Below are 20,761 nucleotides of genomic sequence, written 5' to 3' on the forward strand. Positions count from 1 at the left end.
TCCCGTCCATATAACCCGCCAATACAACTCAAACACCTGCACAACACACTCAATCCCACAGCCCAAAGTACCGTTCACCTCCCCAAAGTTCATACAGCACATATATTTCCCCAAAGTCCCCAAAGTTACGTACGTGACATGCACATAGCGGCACGCACGTACGGGCAAGCGATCAAATGTTTGGAAGCCGCAGCTGCATGCGTACTCACGGTACCGCGTCTGCATATCTAACTCAAAGTCCTCCTGGTAAGAGTCTCTGTTGTCCCAGTTCTCCACAGGCCAATGGTAAAGCTTGACTGTCATCTTCCGGGTATGTAAACAATGAAACACCGGCTGTGTTCTCCGGCACAACAGTCAAGGGGTGCATTCTACGGCGGGGGTGCGTTATCCAGCACAACACTTGCCGCAATACACCGCTTCCCACCTACAGCTTTCTTCTTTGCTGTCTCCATTGTTCATTAAACAAATTGCAAAAGATTCACCAACACAGATGTCCAGAATATTGTGGAATTTTGCGATGAAAACAGACGACTTAATAGCTGGCCACCATGCTGTCCCAAAATGTCCTCCACAATCCGTGACGTCACGCGCTGACGTCATCATACCGAGACGTTTTCAGCAGGATATTTCGCGCGAAATTTAAAATTGCACTTTAGTAAGCTAACCCCCGTATTGGCATGTGTTGCAATGTAAAGATTTCATCATTGATGTATAAACTATCAGACTGCGTGGTCGGTAGTAGTGGGTTTCAGTAGGCCTTTAAACTAATATTAGGAGGTGACAGGTAAAGTAACAACTAGATCAGCTATCAAGATGATTGATGCTTTTGGATCACTGGTACACGCAACTTTAACATAATTTTATCTCCATATATTTAATGAGTAACAATAATTTTTTAACCGAGGCGCCACAGTGGCAACCCTTTTGCTATTTTTCATATTTTGTTCCGAGCCGGCTTTATTAGCTCCTTTTTTGGTGTCACCTGCAAGGAGTAAGTGTTACAGCTAATGCATTATTGCATTCATAAGAGTATTAAATGTGTGGGCTTTTCCCTTTCAAGATCACTTATGTTTACTCTAAATGATTTTATCCGTGTACACTATATATTGTCTTAAATCTGTGAGTACCAAATGTTGTCTGTGGCAATGTAGCTTGTGTCAAGAATGTATATTTCAATAAACACAGGTTTTTACTGGAAAAGTGTCCTCACAAAAATGCCATCCATATCATGTCTTAGGTTATGAAATATGGCAGGTAACACACAACACATTTGACTACATGACTATGAAATTCACGCACTTAAAAGCAGTGTGGCTTTTGCGCTTTGATAAGAACCAATTAACATATTTGGAATTATTCTTTTTTTTTTTAACTTGCAGAAGGTCTTCTGAGCTTTGCTTTGGGACCAACCTGTCTTCCTGTGTTAGATGTTTGAGGCAGTTCACTTTTTCCCCCATTCATCTCATTGGTTGCTTGGTTGCTAAGCAGCGCAGCATCCATTCATTGGCGTTGTACTCTGCACAACAAACTCATTCACTTCAGCAGCCTGCAAGAAGACAACAGCTACTGTAAGGTAGTGTTCTCGGCATGCTGCTTCATTCTGTTTCCATTCTAACAAGGCATAATAACATGCTTCATTTTGAAGAGCAATTTGACTGCATTGATTTTTGAGAAATGACTTCTGCACATTATCATCACGAACCTCCATGGCTGCATAATGTAGGTAGTTAATTGCGTGACCTGGTTTTTGCACATTTTTCATGTCTGTGCTGTTGGTGGTGAGGTACTGTTCTTAACTGTAAACTAGGCTTTGCATTTAGGGTACTTTGTGCACACTGTTGGAAAGACAAACTTGTCTGAAATGAATTATTAATTTTAAAATACATGTAATTACTTCCAAGACCTCTGCTCTTAATTTAGATGCATTTCATTTTTATTGTAATAAAAATAACATGGCATCAGTAATTAGGATATCAGGATTATTCTGCAATTAGAAATGCATATCAGAATTTAATACTATTCTGGCAAGCAGTTTTAGGTTTTAGAAATTCCTTGCTTGGAAACATGTTTTGTCAGATCAAGTAAATATAAGTCAATATAGTTCAGTCCATAGGTTGCAGGCTGCATGTAAGAGTCTGGAGCAATTGTACAATGTTGATATTGTGCGCGTGCATGCATGTTTGATGTGTGGAGCTGCTGGGCTGACTTGTGCTTGGAGTTGATTGATGGCAGCGTCCCTCAGTGAGTGAAGTGTGCACCTGAACAGGAGATGACCTCTGCCCACTCCAAACTTCCCTCACATCTGCTGCCTTTAAATCTTTTTGGAATCATGCCAAAGTGCCTCAAAGCAAACACAATACACAGAGACACACACAAGACAAAGATGCCCCAAGTTATTTTTTGGTTTTTAAATCACAGATACCCTTTATTCTCTTTAATGATTGTGCAGAGTCAGCCTTTTGTCACTTTCTCACTGCCTTGCAGAACTTCAGGGTTCACTGCCTCCATCCTAATTTCTTGCAGCATTTGACTTCTTTCTTTTTCTTTTAGCGCGCTATTGTCCTCTTCCCATCCCGTCATGCACTCCCTGCTAAATCTCTTCATTCCTTTCCTTTCATCTACCGGTATCTCCCGTTGCAGTTGAGTGCCTGTGTCGCTACGTTGGCAGTGGGAGGCTTGTGCGCTTCAGAGGCTGTCCCTCCTCAAGCAGCCTCTTCTATTATTAAAAGTAATGGGACCTTTACCTCTGCAGCTGAGCAATGTTTGCGAGATTGAAGATTTCCCTTTTGAACCGGAAGGAAACCACTAAAGAAAACCTTGACATTGGTGTTTAGTTTCAGTTTGAAGTATTGTAAAGTCTCAACATAATTGGTGATCACAAGCTTGATTGTCAACTTGGTTTCATTTGTGGGAAATGAGCGTCATGGCGAGGGGCCTCCAGTCACCAACTAATTGGCCTTGCAGTGTCCTGGAGCGAGACAGTTTGGAGACACTGTTGTGCAATCATTATTCAGATGTCAGATGATGACAGCCATTGCAGTATAATCAGGGATACAAATCTTCCTATTCACAAATTGCTCCAAGTCATATTACATCTGGGGATACATTAAATCATCGGATCTTTGTGTAAAACATCCACCTAAGTTGTCTTTTCTGCCCCACCCGTGTCAGTCATCTTGGTGTACTGCATATACAGTGCATCCGGAAAGATTTCACATAGCGCAACACTTTTTCCACATTTTGTTATGTTACAAAATTGAATACGTTCATTTTTGTCCTCAAAATTCTACACACAATGATGGTAAAAGTGATAGCAAAGAAGCAGTTAGCGAGATAAATAATAACACAGAAATGACAATGAGCATTATTCCACTATAGAAATACAAATACCAATAGAAATAGCGCTATTGATAATGAACAATACCAATAATTTACCTCTATTATCAACAATACAGTTGTTCAAATGCAACAATACATATACGTAACAATAACTAGAGATACAAAAGAAGGCAGAAAAATGGAGGGGAAGAAAGAGAAGAGATTGCTTTGTCAGTATATATAAATATATAATATATAAATAAACTTTAATTGATTTCATTGATTGAACTTTGTCAAAATGACATTACAGAATAAACCCTAATTTTATCGATGTTAATTGGTTCCGGGCTAGACTGGTAAAAACATTTTGACGATATAATTATCAAATGGAAGAGTGGCCGTGCGCGACCCGAGGGTCCCTGGTTCAATCCCCACCTAGTACCAACCTCGTCATGTCCGTTGTGTCCTGAGCAAGACACTTCACCCTTGCTCCTGATGGGTGCTGGTTAGCGCCTTGCATGGCAGCTCCCTCCATCAGTGTGTGAATGTGTGTGTGAATGGGTAAATGTGGAAGTAGTGTCAAAGCGCTTTGAGTACCTTGAAGGTAGAAAAGCGCTATACAAGTACAACCCATTTATCATTATTATAAATATAAATCATATAAATTACTTTCATAACAAGAGCATATTTAAGCATTATGAGAGCCCTCTAAACATGAAATAACACCCATATAGTCACCTTTACACTTGTTGACTGCTTGTTGTTTGCATATTGGGCTATAATAACCACATTGTTTTCCTTCAATAGTCAATCAATTTTTATCAGCCACTAGTCTGTCATTTAACAAAGAAAGCAAGACCTTCACCAAGCCTTTTTGCACACATGCACTGGCAGATTTGCCATGGATTATTTATATGCTGGTTTATGTGAGGCCAGTGGCCTGCTCCTCAGGCACAGCGCTCATTCATTGCCAAACATGCACTGTGATGATGATGATGGGCCTGGGCCTGCGATTCTCTGCACTCTCATGATCTAGTTTGACATCTAATGTGTTATTAACTCTCTTTTAAATGCAACCTTGACCTCGCTCCAGTAGGAGAGATGCACGCTTGTGCTGTAATGAAAGCAGTCATTGGGCCGTGGATAGGACTCTGCCTGAGAATATAATAGCATAGAAAAAGTAATAATGATAAGTAATAGTAATCATGTGACTGATAATGCATGCACATGCAGTTAGTATTTGCATATCATTTCATCTGGAAACTAAACCTCACTGATTCTCTATACAGTAATTCGTAGCTGGCTTAAACTAACCACATATTATTCAGTCAAGATCTTTTGGTGGTATTCATAATTTGCGTCGCTTAAGTTATTATGCTTTCTTCTTCTCCTGGGAGGAGGATGTCAGTGGACTGCTGCAAACAGATTATTAGAGAACAAGTGGGGCTTCTCTTTGATGCTTCTTCAATGAGTCACCCTCATCCCTACCGTCTTATCTATATTAATTCAGTTTGTTCTTCTTTCTCATGTTTTGCCTTTGTACCGTCATTCATTCAGTATTTTCTTTGCCGGCGAGGCTGTTATGTCCCACATACGTACTCTTTGATGTAACACTTATTACCATGCAGGGTAGTGGCTCATCAGCGACCTTCTACCTCCACCACTGCAAAGCTTACAGAAGGACAATGAATTTGATGTACAATGATCAATCACACGCATTGAGAATGGACACTTACATGAAGTATTAGACATGCGACTGTAGAACTCCAAATGCCTGGTGGGGACCTGCTGGGGTCTAGTCCCTGTGAATCCCGTGTTCTGGCCAGTCATGGTGCTTCGGTATGGCGTGTGGTGGGTGCTGGGGTAGTGGCCTTATGTGTCCGTTTGTAACTGTCTATTGATCTACAAACCCTGTTTCCATATGAGTTGGGAAATTGTGTTAGATGTAAATATAAACGGAATAGAATGATTTGCAAATCCTTTTCAACCCATATTCAATTGAATGCACTACAAAGACAAGATATTTGATGTTCAAACTCATAATTTTTTTTTTTTTTTTTGCAAATAATTACCTTAGAATTTCATGGCTGCAACACGTGCCAAAGTAGTTGGGAAAGGGCATGTTCACCACTGTGTTACATGGCCTTTCCTTTTAACAACACTCAGTAAACGTTTGGGAACTGAGGAGACACCTTTTTTAAGCTTCTCAAGTGGAATTCTTTCCCATTCTTGCTTGATGTACAGCTTAAGTTGTTCAACAGTCCGGAGCTCTCCGTTGTGGTATTTTAGGCTTCATAATGCGCCACACATTTTCAATGAGAGACAGGTCTGGACTACAGGCAGGCCAGTCTAGTACCCGCACTCTTTTACTATGAAGCCACGTTGATGTAACACGTGGCTTGGCATTGTCTTGCTGAAATAAGCAGGGGCGTCCATGGTAACGTTGCTTGGATGGCAACATATGTTGCTCCAAAACCTGTATGTACCTTTCAGCATTAATGGCGCCTTCACAGATGTGTAAGTTACCCATGTCTTGGGCACTAATACACCCCCATACCATCACAGATGCTGGCTTTTCAACTTTGCGCCTATAACAATCCGGATGGTGCTTTTCCTCTTTGGTCCGGAGGACACGACGTCCACAGTTTCCAAAAACAATTTGAAATGTGGACTCGTCATACCACAGAACACTTTTCCACTTTGTATCAGTCCATCTTAGATGAGCTCAGGCCCAGCGAAGCCGACGGCGTTTCTGGGTGTTGTTGATAAATGGTTTTCGCCTTGCATAGGAGAGTTTTAACTTGCACTTACAGATGTAGCGACCAACTGTAGTTACTGACAGTGGGTTTCTGAAGTGTTCCTGAGCTTGTTGATGCAGTACAGCCTGAGGGATCGAAGGTGACGGGCTTAGCTGCTTAAGCAGTGATTTCTCCAGATTCTCCGAACCCTTTGATGATATTACGGACCGTAGATGGTGAAATCCCTAAATTCCTTGCAATAGCTGGTTGAGAAAGGTTTTTCTTAAACTGTTCAACAATTTGCTCACGCATTTGTTGACAAAGTGGTGACCCTCGCCCCATCCTTGTTTGTGAATGACTGAGCATTTCATGGAATCTACTTTTATACCCAATCATGGCACCCACCTGTGGGATGTTCCAAATAAGTGTTTGATGAGCATTCCTCAACTTTCTCAGTCTTTTTTGCCACTTCTGCCAGCTTTTTTGAAACTTGTTGCAGGCATGAAATTCCAAATGAGCTAATATTTGCAAAAACTAACAACGTTTCTCAGTTCGAACGTTAAATATCTTGTCTTTGCAGTCTATTCAATTGAATATAAGCTGAAAAGGATTTGCAAATCATTGTATCCCTGCAGACTGTATTGATCTATATTGATATATTATGTAGCAAACAGAAATATTAACAACAGAAAGAAACAACCCTTTTGTGTGAATGAGTGTAAATGGGGGAGGAAGGTTTTTTGGGTTGGTGCACTAATTATAAGTGTATATTGTGTTTTTTATGTTGATTTAATAAAATAAAAAAATTATAATAATTTAATTTTAATTTTAATTTTTTTAAATTTCTTGTGCGGCCCGGTACCAATCAATTCACGGACCGGTACCGGGCCGCGGCCCGGTGGTTGGGGACCACTGATGTAAAGCATATATGGGCATCTAGATCAGTGGTTCTTAACCTAGGTTCGATGGAACCCTAGGGGTTCGGTGAGTCGGGCTCAGGGGTTCGGCGGAGGTCAAAACAAACCCGACTCATTGTGTAAATAAAAACTTCTCCCTATCGGCGTATTAAGGATACGGCAACAGCAGAAGTCAGACTGATTTGCAAGTGTTTAATTTGTTGTGAGTTTATGCACTGTGTTGGTTTTGTTCTTTGAACAAGGTGATGTTCATGCACGGTTCATTTTGTGCACCAGTAAAAAAAACATGGTAACACTTTAGTATGGGGAACATATTCACCATTAATTAGTTGCTTATTAACATGCAAATTAGTAACATATTGGCTCTTAACTAGTCATTATTAAGTACTTATTATTGCCTTATTCGGCATGGCCTTATTATAACCCTAACCCTCTAACCCTGGCCCTAACCCTCTAACCCTAACCAAATAACTCTAAATTAAGTCTTTGTTACTTAGAATATGTTCCCCATACTACAGTGTTACCAAAAAGATATAACTTTGTCTTGAATTTGACAAAAAAAACTAAATTTTATTTTTCACTAAAGAAGGGTTCGGTGAATGCGCATATGAAACTGATGGGGTTCGGTACCTCCAACAAGGTTAAGAACCACTGATCTAGATCAACTAAAAAATCTGCCATGGACATGACAGGTTAAAAACAACAACAACATATATAGTTGTAGAACTTCAATTTTGTTTATTCTGGAAGAACAGTTAAAAGCTTAAGTTTTTGTCATGCCCACATTTTGCTTTCCTGGACGAGGGTATCCAGTCCTGTCAGGAATGCTTCTAACCAAGTTGGATTTGTGTGGGTTTTTACTTTGTGTTGGTTCCTGTCCAGGACTCTTAATTTTGGTTTCCACTTCCAGTGTGCTTCCCCTGTCTGCCACAGAGCGCTGGCTTCCACATCTGTCCAGTCCTGTCCTTTCAACAACAGGGCTGGATCATTGTATTTTGTCAGTGTATCATTGTATTCGTGTTCGTGTGTATGACTTCTGTTTTGCTCGGAACCTCCATGCAGCGTAGCTTGCTCTGTGGGTCTTGCCGCCAACTTCACCTTCTCCACACGCCACCTCCAGCCTGCCGATGGAAGAAGTAAGCATGTCTTCCTTCTCCTTGTCGGCCACAATGGTGGCCACTCCATGGTCGCCCCACACGCCAACAGCAACAACGCCTGGGACTTGGGTGTGGACCTCTGCTGCTGCTGCTGGTGCAGTGGTACTGCGCTCGTTCTACTTGTTGTCACCAGCCTGACTCTCCACACACATGGGCTAAACTAGTTGCCGTCCCTCCGGTCCTTTCCGACAAGGGCGCGGTCTGGGGACCCTCTACTGAGTCCTTTCTCCACCCTCCCTAGATTTAGGCCTTTTTTTTTAGGACCGCTTCAACATCTTGGTATTCAATTTTTTGAGGGGGGGGGATACTGTCAGTATTGCTCATGACAGGATGGACTGGTGTGTTTTCTTCTGTGTTGGTGTTTGATTCCTGCCCAACACTCTTATTTTGGCTTTCCACTTCCTGTGTGCTTGCCCTGTCTGCCACAAAGCGCTGGCTTGCACACCTGTCCCTGATCGGGACACACATGTTCCTGGTTGCCAGTCAGAGGTTTTCTTTATGTGCCAGCCGTGTCCTTTGGACAGGATCATTGCATTTTGACAGTGTATCATTGTATTTGGTTTAGTGTGCTTGGGTTTGGTTTTGCTTGGAACCTCCATGCTGCACAGTTTTCCTGGTGCTCGCTCTGTCTGTCTTGCATTTTTGTGCACTTCCATGCTGCACTTTTTGTTGGTATTGAATACTTTAACCTGCTTGCTGTCTCCTGTCTCCACATATTGGGGTCATGTTTCATCATCATCATCATCATCATTTCTTTTTATTCCTTTCATGAGAATACATATATACAAGTCACGTACAGTTCACACTTTCATAGTTTTTTTGTTTGTTTCTTATACATTTCCATGATCAGAAAATAATAATATTCTTATATTTATCTGCCCCATTTTTAACACAAATTATTTTAGATGACTTTATCACTGTTCCCTCCACCAACACCCGAACTCTAACATACTTTTTAATTTTCGTTTAAGCATTTTCACAATGACACGTCCAATCAAAAAAAAATCTGTTTTATATAATGCCAGTTGTCTCTTCCTGTAACTCTTTTTAAATTCAAAAATATTCTTGCAACTTTTGAAGTGTTTCTTTAGAGAATTCCATGCTTTCACACCAGCAACAGACAAGCACATTTGTTTCAACTATGTGTTTAAACTATGACACAATCCAACCTTCTTCAGCTGGGGTCGAAGGTTAACCTATACAAGTGTTTATTTTGTCTTTGTCCTCTGCAAACCTAAAGCTATTGTCAAGTCATTACATTTCACATTTGGAAAATTCATCAATCCCCCCTGAAAAAAACAAAACATTTTGATATCTTAACCTAAAGGGTAAACTCATGCTGATGATGAACTAAGGACCAACATTTGCAATCATTCCTTTATCCAGAACTAATAGAGTATTTCCATCAAACAGTGAACATCCATGAATGTGCAAATAAAAAATGGTTGTACTCTATTAGGAATGAATTGAAACAATAACTTGTTCTCTGCACCACTCAGCTGTGTGACAGACAGAGTATTGATGTAGTGCAACAATCTGGAGGATGATGATGATCCCAGCAGGGAGACTTCTGTCTGCCAGCTGGTTTCATCTAAACCTTGCATCCTTAGAACACCCCCAAGACATGTGGCAGCTTCATATCCGTTATGCATATTCCACTATCTGTCTCACTAGTGGTGTTTCTAGCCTCAATGGGTCTCTGGGCGAGGACCCCTTTCATCCACACAACACAGTGGGGGGATGGCTAAAAGTTGGTGGGAAGACCAGAATTTCCCTTATTTTCCGGCAAGTGTCTCTTATTTTCAGATGTGAATGTTTATGCACATGATTTTAGTGAGGGCCCCTGCTGTGCGCACATCAGGATTTATTATTTTCTATGAGCTTCTATGTAGGAGTGCCTGTGTTTGTCTAATCTCATAAGCAACAAAACATGGAGTTTATTGCTGATTGTGTTGGGCTTTATGGAAACCTCAGCAATCTTATGTTTGAATTGTCCAAACTTACCCCCCTATAGGGCATCATTGTATGCAGGTCAGAAGGAGGCATCATCCCCATGGCAATCCTTCTCAATAAGTGATTCTTAAACTTTTTTTTTTTACCAAGTACCACCTCAGAAAACACTTAGCTCTCCAAGTACCAGCATAATGACCAACATTAAAATACAGTAGCGTAGTATGTCTGAGTATTCATTCCAAACAAGGCAGATGTTTTATTTAACAAGTATGTAAATATTTTTGGCCATTGTAACATTGCACACAGTTTGAACAGCAACACTGTTTAAATATAGGAACATAAAACACTGTACTTTAATGAAGTAATTCTTTGGCGTACCACTAGATGGAGCCCCCGCGTACCACAGTTTGAGAATCCCTGTGCTAGATGCTTTCAGGTAGATTAAAAAACACATAGGGCCTGATCTACTAAGATCCAAATAACACCTGTGCTAAACAGCGTGCGCAAACTATACAATTGCATGTACAACTAGTGGCCACATTGCGGGTCATCTACTAAGACTGAGTGTACAATGGATGACAAGTGCAAAAGTGATGCAGACTGTTCCATGGAGACAATTGTTTACTGCACACTCATTGCATTATATGCTCCAACCTGTGCTGTTTTGTTATGTTGTTGGAAACGTAGCGCACAAATATAAATGGGTTATACTTGTATAGCGCTTTTATACCTTCAAGGTACTCAAAACGCTTTGACACTATTTCCACATTCACCCATTCACACATTCTGTCACATTTCACACACACATTCACACACTCATGGCGGGAGCTGCCATGCAAGGCCCTAACCACGACCCATCAGGAGCAAGGGTGAAGTGTCTTGCTCAAGGTGGAAGCCAGGAACCCTCAGGTTGATGGCATGTCCGCTCTACCACCCGAGCCACGCCGTCCCCCAAATATGATTTGTACCATCTATTCTGTGTTGCGATGGTGCTGATGGTGGAAACTATAAAATTGTCTGTACTATTAGTGGGCGTGTTGCGATTGTACTATTGATAACAGCTGCAAAGCCTGCTCAGTGGCCTTGTGGTTAGAGTCTCTGCCCTGAGATCGGTAGGTCGTGAGTTCAAACCCTGGCCGAGTCATACCAATGACTATAAAAAAAAACAAAGAGACCCATTACCTCCCTGCTTGGCACTCAGCATCAAGGGTTGGAATTGGGGGTTAAATCACCAAAAATGATTCCCGGGCGCAGCCACCGCTGCTGCTCACTACTCCCCTCACCTCCCAGGGGGTGAACAAGGGGATGGGTCAAATGCAGAGAATAATTTCGCCACACCTAGTACGTGTGTGTAACAATCATGGGTACTTTAACTTTTTTAACTTTAAATAACCAAAATGATTCCCGAGCGCAGCCATCGCTGCTGCTCACTGCTCTTCTCACCTCCCAGGGGTGGAACAAGGGGATGGGTCAAATGCAGAGGGTAATTTCACCACTTCTAGTGTGTTTGTGACTATCAGTGGTACTTTAACTTTAACTTTAACTTTAATTTTAAAAGTGGTGCAGAACTCCCTATTTAAATGAGAATGTTGCATATACTACCGGCATTGCAGGCCCATGGAGACACTCAGTTCCCACCACATTCATGTCATCATGTACTTTGCAATGTTGTACAAGCAGCACACCTGTATAGTCTGTAACACCATTTCTGCACTATAGAATTGCAATCTGGACAAACAGCCGTCACAGAACAGTTTTGATCCTAATAAATCACACTGCATTAATTATATTTGCATTTTCACCTCCCAGTATTGTGGCCGTTCTGGTGATCAGCATAAATTCTGCATATTAATGAAAAGAGACACACTGAAGAGGCACAATCCTCTGCACACAAGTTTAGTAGATGAGCTTTGCACGCACAATAAAGTTTGCACGTGTTTTAATACACTCGAACGTTTAGTAAATCAGACCCTTTATTGTGTAAATGAGTATTTTCACCCCACTGTGACATCTTGACGTAGCACCCAGCAAGACCCGTGAACTGACACATCCAAATGCATGAACCCTATAATTTTACTCTTTGGAATCCTTCAGTATCAAACATTGTAACAACATTTATAAATAAAAAAACACAACATTTATCATAGGTCCCCTCATCCATTCATCATTCTCAAAGTAATCTTACTTATCTCATCATATGAAATATGACTTACTTCACCAATTATTATTATTAAATTATTACTATTATTCATTTATTTCTTTTTATTGTAATTACTTATGGACTATATTGTGAATAAATTGTGAACAGGAAGTGAACAAAAAGTTTTAGCAACTGTTATGTAAAGAAAACGGGTAGGATTAAATAAGCTCTGCTTCTTCCTACTCCTTTTCGAACATGTTGAAAAGAGAAACTGGAAATTGTGATGTATCATGTTGTATGCTTGCATGTTCGAAATAAACTCAAACTCAACTCAAAGTCCCAGCATAATGAAAAAACAAGTTGTCTCTATTTTGAAGCTATTATCATATATATCTGATTTATGTCACCAAAAAACTTACAAAGATTGTGAGTAAACAATTATGATCAAAATAGTATCAATCTCACAGAGAGTCCCGAGCCATTTTGAGAGATAATGAGGAAGCCAGTCACGTGATCCGTGACGTAGAGTTAGGAACAACAATCCCAATTATACAGACGTTGTAAGAGTCAACAATGACTACGTTGGGAAAAATGATGATCCAGAACCTTGTATTTTTGAGTCTGCACACAAAGAGGATGAGCAATAACTTAGAGAATCTCATTGCTGAATGGATGAGGCTTTATTGTTTAGATGCCAGTGTTGTGGTGGCTGCTGTACCTGCTCTGCTACTTTGCCTAATTTGATGTTTATATTAATGTGTAGGCCATCTGAGGCAGAAAACAACTGAATTGATGATCTGTCATATTTTTCTTCCAGACTATGGAACCATTTGAGATGTCAGACATTTAAGATTGTGTAAGGTCTTACCATTTTGTAATGGTTATTCCAGTATTTTTACACTTTTATTGTTGTTGTATTGATTTTTTAACTTTGATATGGAGCCCCCTGGGTCTAAAATTAAAAAAACAAAATAATAAAATTATGATAAATAGGACGTTCTGCACAACTTTTGCACTTGTTCTCAACTGTACACAACACTAATAGGCTTTGTTGCAGCAGCAGTCTTATGATACTGTACAGTGTGAGGTACTGTCACTGTATCCAGAGGAGGGCACTGTTACTCTCCATAGTTCATAATAATGGACACAATATTAGTGTGGATTTGTGTTGAATCTTTTTCCCTCTATATCTTAATTAGGCACTCTAAATAATAGAAACACCCTTCAGTATAATACAGTGTAGTCTTACACCAATATAACATTTTGATTGCATGGTACCTAATAAGAATAATGTATAGCTAATGAATGACTGTGGTATTTATTATTTAATAAAATAAAATATTTCTGGTAACAACCCTTTGCAGTATTGAATTGATCAATATTTTAGCAGAGCTGAGTAAATATCGGTGGCACAGCAAAGGGATTACAGATTTCCCCTTCTCCTTTTGGTATTCCTTTCATCAACCATCAAAACTGAGGATCATTGTGCAACAGATATGTCTCTGCAAGCTACAGTATTGATCGGCTGGCATGAAGACAAAGTCCTGCTTTGTCGTGGAGAAACATCTATCACGGGGCTGCTGTGGGCGCCGGGGAGAGATATTGTGGCCCTGAAGATCCATTATTACTGAAATAGATCTTTCTTTGCACTACAGAGTAATGGCTGCTAGGCTCATACCGCAGAAAGCATCTTTGCACTGATCTCACAGTCAGTGCCTTAAATAATAAATTACCTGCCCTTAGAAATGTAGGATTTGTATTTGCATATCGGGCAGTCTGACTCAAACATGCTAACCCAGCAGGCACAAGACTTTAAAACAACGTTGAGATCTTGTTGAATTAGGTCTTGACGTTGAGCAACCCAAACTCAAATGCTTTTTGACTACATTTAATCAATGTTGGGTTCTAACGTTGATTTGACCATTGGATTTTGGTCATTTTCCAACCAATATTCTACAACACAAATACAACGTTGACCAGTGGCGGGCCATGCGTTTCCCACCTAGGCCTTCAGTGATCAAAAAGCATGTTGATTCAATGATTACCTCTCAAAATACCATAATTGATGTCACCACATGATCATTGCTGGGGAAATACTATACAGGAACACATTTACACCCTACTGATCATTGAATCACATCAACAGTGTACAAAACAGGTTACTTTCTGGCGCATTTAAAAATCAATTAAAACGCATCAGCAATTAAAGTTTAAACAGTAAATTTCTCTGCTTGGCTTATGCAAAGTACCGTATTTTTCGGACTATAAGTCGCAGTTTTTTTTCATAGTTTGGCCAGGGGTGAGACTTATACTCAGGAGCGACTTATGTGTGAAATTATTAACACATTACCGTAAAATATCAAATTATATTATTTAGCTCATTCACGTAAGAGACTAGACGTATAAGATTTCATGGGATTTAGCGATTAGGAGTGACAGATTGTTTGGTAAACGTATAGCATGTTCTATATGTTATAGTTATTTGAATGACTCTTACCATAATATGTTACGTTAACATACCAGGCACGTTCTCAGTTGGTTATTTTATGCCTCATATAACGTACACTTATTCAGCCTGTTGTTCACTATTCTTTATTTATTTTAAATTGCCTTTCAAATGTCTATTCTTGGTGTTGGATTTTATCAAACACATTTCCCCCAAAAAATGCGACTTATACTCCAGTGCGACTTATATATGTTTTTTTCCTTCTTTATTATGCCTTTTTGGCCGGTGCGACTTATACTCCGGAGCGACTTATACTCCAAAAAATACGGTACACACTTCTCAAAGATATATTACTGCCTTGACCAAATGATGGCGACAAATACACATGTAACAATGTTAATTAAATGACAAGCATGACACACTATAACAACAAGAGTTTACAACTTTTTGTTGTAACAGAACATCTACTGTCAACAACTTGTGATCTGATTGGCTATCGCAACTGTCTATCAACTCGGTGTTATGAAATTCATCCGCTAACGGTCCCGATGAGTATCCAATCGCAGGACGCTTAAATGTCACGTTCAACGTGAGGCCAGCTAGAAGGCCTTACTGACAACAACGTGTGATCTGATTGGCTATCGCAACTGTCTATCAACTGTATGTCCCCGTTCGCTTACAGTGCACGGACGCCAGCATTGTTGATTCTGAAGGCGTCTGGCAGATTTGGTACAGCATGGCAACATAAGTTAGCTGAATTCTGATTGGATACAAACTAAAACTAAAAATAACAGCACTGGAAGGAGCATAATATGACATGAAGAGAATATGAATACTTTTAGATATTTAGAGAAAAAAAAAAATACATATTTTATCTTTAATTATGATCATGATTTCTGGTTATGTTAGGCCAGCAGAGAAGGCCTTGTTGGCCCTGACGGCACACCACTGCTGTTGACACAACATGCTGTTTGACAATGATTATTCAATGCCAGGTTATGACATTGATTTGATCATTGAAATGTGGTCATTTCCCAACCAACAACGTGGATTCAACGTTGGACATCCACGTTGTCTCAATTAACAAGTACAACTATTTTGCATACGAAGGTCCTGAGTAGTCCTGAGTTCAATCCCGGGCTCGGGATCTTTCTGTGTGGAGTTTGCATGTTCTCCCCGTGACTGCGTGGGTTCCCTCCGGGTACTCCGGCTTCCTCCCACCTCCAAAGACATGCACCTGGGGATAGGTTGATTGGCAACACTAAATTGGCCCTAGTTTGTCTGTCTATCTGTGTTGGCCCTGCGATGAGGTGGCGACTTGTCCAGGGTGTACCCCGTCTTCTGCCCGAATGCAGCTGTGATAGGCTCCAGCACCCCCGCGAGCCGGAACGGGACAAGCGGTAGAAAATGGATGGATGGATGGAACTATTTTGCAACGTTGTTTGAAAGTCAGTTTTAAAGGACACGTATGAATAATCAACGTTGTATCAATGTCTTGTGCCTGCTGGGAAGAAACCAAACCGACAGTGACAATGTGGAGGTTTGCTTTCGGTCCCCAACCAAGTGTTTTCGCGTGTCCGCCGTCATAACTGGGCCCTCTAATGAAAGACTGTGAAAGGCTATAGTGTGCGCAAGAGTGTTTGTGGCGGCTCTCGGGGCGCCTTAGGGCCGCGTGACCTCATTGGGAAGGGGACGGTTCAGCGGGCTCGCCCTACTCCTCCCAATCAGTCAACAAACCTTTTCTTCAACTCTGTTACATTTAGAAGAGTGTAAATGCTGAGTTTGTCCACAAATCTAGCAGAGGGTTTGAAAGTGGGGGTCATTTTTTTTTACAGGAAGCAGCACTGAATGACCATGCAGTCATAAACATTCACTACTCACCATTGGGATGTGCACAGGGACAATGTGGGATATTATACACAATAGTATTTATTACCTTCTGCCTTAATAATTATACAGACATTTTTTTCCCTCAGCCGTATTACATTACACTTGTTACATGTTTACTGTGTGTGCTGCTCTTGCTACATTCTTGTATGGCTTTGCTGCTATTGGAACCTTCCTTCCCCTAAGGCGGGGGTCAGCAACCTGCGGCTCTCGAGCCGCATGCGGCTCTTTAGTGCTGCCCTAGTGGCTCCCTGGAGCATTTCTAAGAAAGGATTGAAAATGGAAATAGATGGGGAAAAAATATATTTTTTGTTTTAGTATGTTTTTTGTTTGAGGACAAACCTAACACAAACCTTCCCAATTGTTGTTTAATTGTCATGATCTGTGGTTTGGATCAGGTTTTATGTTATTTTCTGTTTAAAGACTCCATAGTTCCTGGTTGCACTTCCTTGTTTGTTTGTTACCTTGACATTAGTGTCACCTGTTTCACGTCTTGGACTCACGCACCTGTTGCTAATTATGTTCACCTGTCTCTGATTAGTGTTCGGCCGCTCACCTGCTACCCGAGCACTAATCAGAGGCATTATTTAAGTTTGCCTTTGACAGTCAGTCGGCCTGGCGTCATTGTTTGCTTCTTGCTCCTGTTACGTGAGTACTCCTTGTCTTGAGCCTATGCTAAGTGTTAGCTTCAAGTGCGATCGGCATGTGTTTTCCTTCGACTAGTTTTCTGTTTTTGGTGCTGTTTTGACTTTTCAAGAATAAATCACGTTTTTATCAACACGCCATGTCCGGAGTGGTCTGTCTGCATTCCTGGGAGAACGACCCCGCAGCAAGCTGCGACCCCCCCATCGTGACATTAATATGTTTGTGTTTATGCTTCACTGATGAGAGTATTCGGTGAACATCGTTTTGTCCTACTAATTTTGGCGGTTCTTGAACTCACCATAGTGTGGACTGTGACGTAACTGTTTGTTTACATGTAAAATCTTCCACTCCTTCTTTGTCTCATTTTGTCCACCAAAAGTTTCATGCTGTGCGTAAATGCACAACGGTGCGCTTTGTTGATGTTATTGACTTTTTGGATTGCTAATCGTGCATATTTGGTCAGTGCATGACTGCAAGCTAATCAATGCTAACATGCTATTTAGGCTAGCTGTATGTACATATTGCATCATTATGGGGACGGCGTGGCGAAGTTGGTAGAGTGGCTGTGCCAGCAATCGGAGGGTTGCTGGTTACTGGGGTTCAATCCCCACCTTCTACCATCCTAGTCACGTCCGTTGTGTCCTTGGGCAAGACACTTCACCCCTTGCTCCTGATGGCTGCTGGTTAGCGCCTTGCATGGCAGCTCCCGCCATCAGTGTGTGAATGTGTGTGTGAATGGGTGAATGTGGAAATACTGTCAAAGCGCTTTGAGTACCTTGAAGGTAGAAAAGTGCTATACAAGTATAACCCATTTATCATTTATTTATCATTATGCCCCATTTGTAGGTATATTTGAGCTCATTTCATATCCTTTACTTTTATCCTCTTTGTATATAATTTAGTTTTGCACACATTTTACACACATTATCCGTATGTAATATTGGCTGCATTTCAGATAGTTGTTTGTGTGCCATGTTGTTCCAGACCACAGCAAACGTTACCTAGCTTGCCAAATATTGTAATAAATCTATTTAGAGAAGACAGACCGCCGTTTCTTTTAACTTGGACACACACATCTATACCTATGGCCATTAAAAGCCAGTCATTTCCAGGAGTTATCTCACCCTCTGAGTAGCCTCTGATTTACGAATGGTTCCTTATTTTGTAAAAATGTGTAGAATAAATATTAAATTTCAACATTTCTGTCAACGAAGATTTGCTTCAGCCTGCGACACATAGTCATTTTGATAGTAGGCTATTATAGCTAATATAGACACTTAGGTCATGTGTTGCCTTCATTATAACACTTATATACGGCTTTTCATTTTTTGCAGCTCCAGACAGATTTGTTGTTTGTATTTTTGGTCCAATATGGCTCTTATATTGTTCTGGGTTGCCGACCCCTGCCCTAAGGGCAAATGCCCAGGGAATCAATAAATTGAATCGGATCGAATGGAATAAAATTAAATCGAATCTATTGTGTGTGTATTAGCGCAAGTGCAAATTAAGTAAAGACAACCTTTAAAAGCAATTAAATTGAGTTAAAAGAATGATTTATTGTTTTTCTGTTCATAGGAATTTTGTATTTGCTTGTAATTGACATTTGAATATTTCCGCAAAGGTTTTAAACCGTATTACATCAATGTACTTTATTGCTATAATTATGGGCACGTGCTTTTAGATATACATTTTTTTTTCTTAGCTTCAGTGGTTTATGGCTTTTATGATACATCTACAGTGTATCAGTTGAAATATTCAAAAATAATATTAAATATCAATATTTTTTATTGTGGCAAATGTTCTTCCTAAATAAAGTGTAAGAAAGTGCTCAATTTGTACACACAAGTACTTTAACAAAACCAATCATAGAGTAGCAAATGCCAAATAACTTATCTGTGAGGACCAAACTGTCAAAAACTAGCAGCATGTAAAACACAGTTAAACAATACCAACTGTGGTATTCATTTTGTTAAAGTTACTTCAACTCCACATTTGTTTTAAGTAATGAATGCAGAAAATCTATAATAAATTACACACTATATTAAGTTAATGTAACTTACCAACCTTGTTATGTCAGTTTAATTAAAAAAAAGCAATGTTTCTAACATAACAGTTGAATCTAAATCAATATATTATAATATTCTATCTTGAAACAATACATTTAATTAAGTGTCGATGTTAGATGATTTAGTTTTTACAACACAGGGAATTAATATCCCCAGCTTGAAATGATGACATGGTACATGGCATCAGCTGCCATTGAGAAAAAAAAAGTGAAATTATGGTGGGATAAGGCCTCTTTTCTTTCCACTTACTTCAAATAAAATTGCTCTTTGAATACTTGCACACTTATATTTGGACAACACCCCTTCCTCTGCAAACTCTCCAAATATCCGCATCTATGTGGTACTCCTTGTTCAGTCGAGTAACTGGAAAATATTTAGACAGTATACAGTGGCAGTAGGATGTGTGTTCACTGCCATGCAGGATAAATATTGAGCCTCTTTCCTTAAAAGGCTGTCAGCGTGCTTTTCACTGCCTGAACCTTTTGATGGTTCAGTTCCTGGTTTGTGAACCCTGGCCAGTTACAACAAAACACTTAATTTGATCCAGAAAATATCAAATAATGATCATACTCAATTAACATTGCCATCAGCAATTAAATAAGGAATTGTAGGCAACCTTAGATATAAAAATGTTATTCATCCATTGGTTCAACAAACTTTTTTCTTTTATTTTACATAAGAAAAAAAAAGTCTAAGAAAACGAACAACTGCCAAAAATAGGACTACTATCACTGATGGTGAGTGAATACATGCACCAAGTATGAGTGTGTTCATTGGTTATATTGTGGTTCACTCAATTTCTGTGCAAAATTGCATATTTAAAAGTGAACAGCACAAGAACAGAAATACTATTGTTGTTGGTATTATTGATAGATTTACATATTATTGTATTCACCCACAAAAGTGACATGTACTTTAACAATTATAAGTCTAGGGGCCGGTACTTCAAATCATATTGAAGTTATCCAGCATCTCTTCTTTTTTTGTTTGGCTTAAGTTAGCCAAACATGAAAGATTTAAGATAGGCGTTTGGGCAACGCTGCATAAAAACTTGATTAGTCAAGTTGGGATTTGATCATTTTGTTATTCATGTAAGAAGGGCGAGGTCAGCAGCAGATGGCCAATCATAATCATGAACATTGGACTTTATCATATTAAATATGAAGAATATGAAGTGATGATGAAGTGCTGGCTGTCCAGAGTCGGGACCCGGGGTGGACAACTCGCCTGTGCATCGGCTGGGAACATCTCTGCGCTGCTGACCCGTCTCCGCTCGGGATGGTGTCCTGTTGGCCCCACTATGGACTGGACTCTTACTATTATGTTGGATCCACTATGGACTGGACTCTCACAATATTATGTCAGACCCACTCGACATCCATTGCATTCGGTCTCCCCTTGAGGGGGGAGGGGGGCGTTACCCACATATGCGGTCCTCTCCAAGGTTTCTCATAGTCATTCACATCGACGTCCCACTGGGGTGAGTTTTTCCTT

At 40.2% G+C, this 20,761-nt stretch overlaps 1 protein-coding gene across 1 annotated transcript in view; it reads left to right on the top strand.

Annotated features, from left to right (window-relative positions):
• The first annotated feature begins 1,702 nt into the window (after nt 1-1,702).
• Nucleotides 1,703-20,761, top strand: part of rap1gapa (RAP1 GTPase activating protein a) — a 165,953-nt gene continuing 146,894 nt past the window's right edge. The window contains exon 1 of the mRNA XM_061984432.1: nt 1,703-1,719. Coding sequence (XP_061840416.1) covers nt 1,718-1,719 — 2 coding nt within the window. The 5' untranslated portion in view covers nt 1,703-1,717. The remainder of the gene's footprint in view (nt 1,720-20,761) is intronic.

The sequence above is a fragment of the Nerophis lumbriciformis genome, linkage group LG01, assembly GCF_033978685.3.
Source record: "Nerophis lumbriciformis linkage group LG01, RoL_Nlum_v2.1, whole genome shotgun sequence".
In the NCBI taxonomy this organism is placed as follows: Eukaryota; Metazoa; Chordata; class Actinopteri; order Syngnathiformes; family Syngnathidae; genus Nerophis; species Nerophis lumbriciformis.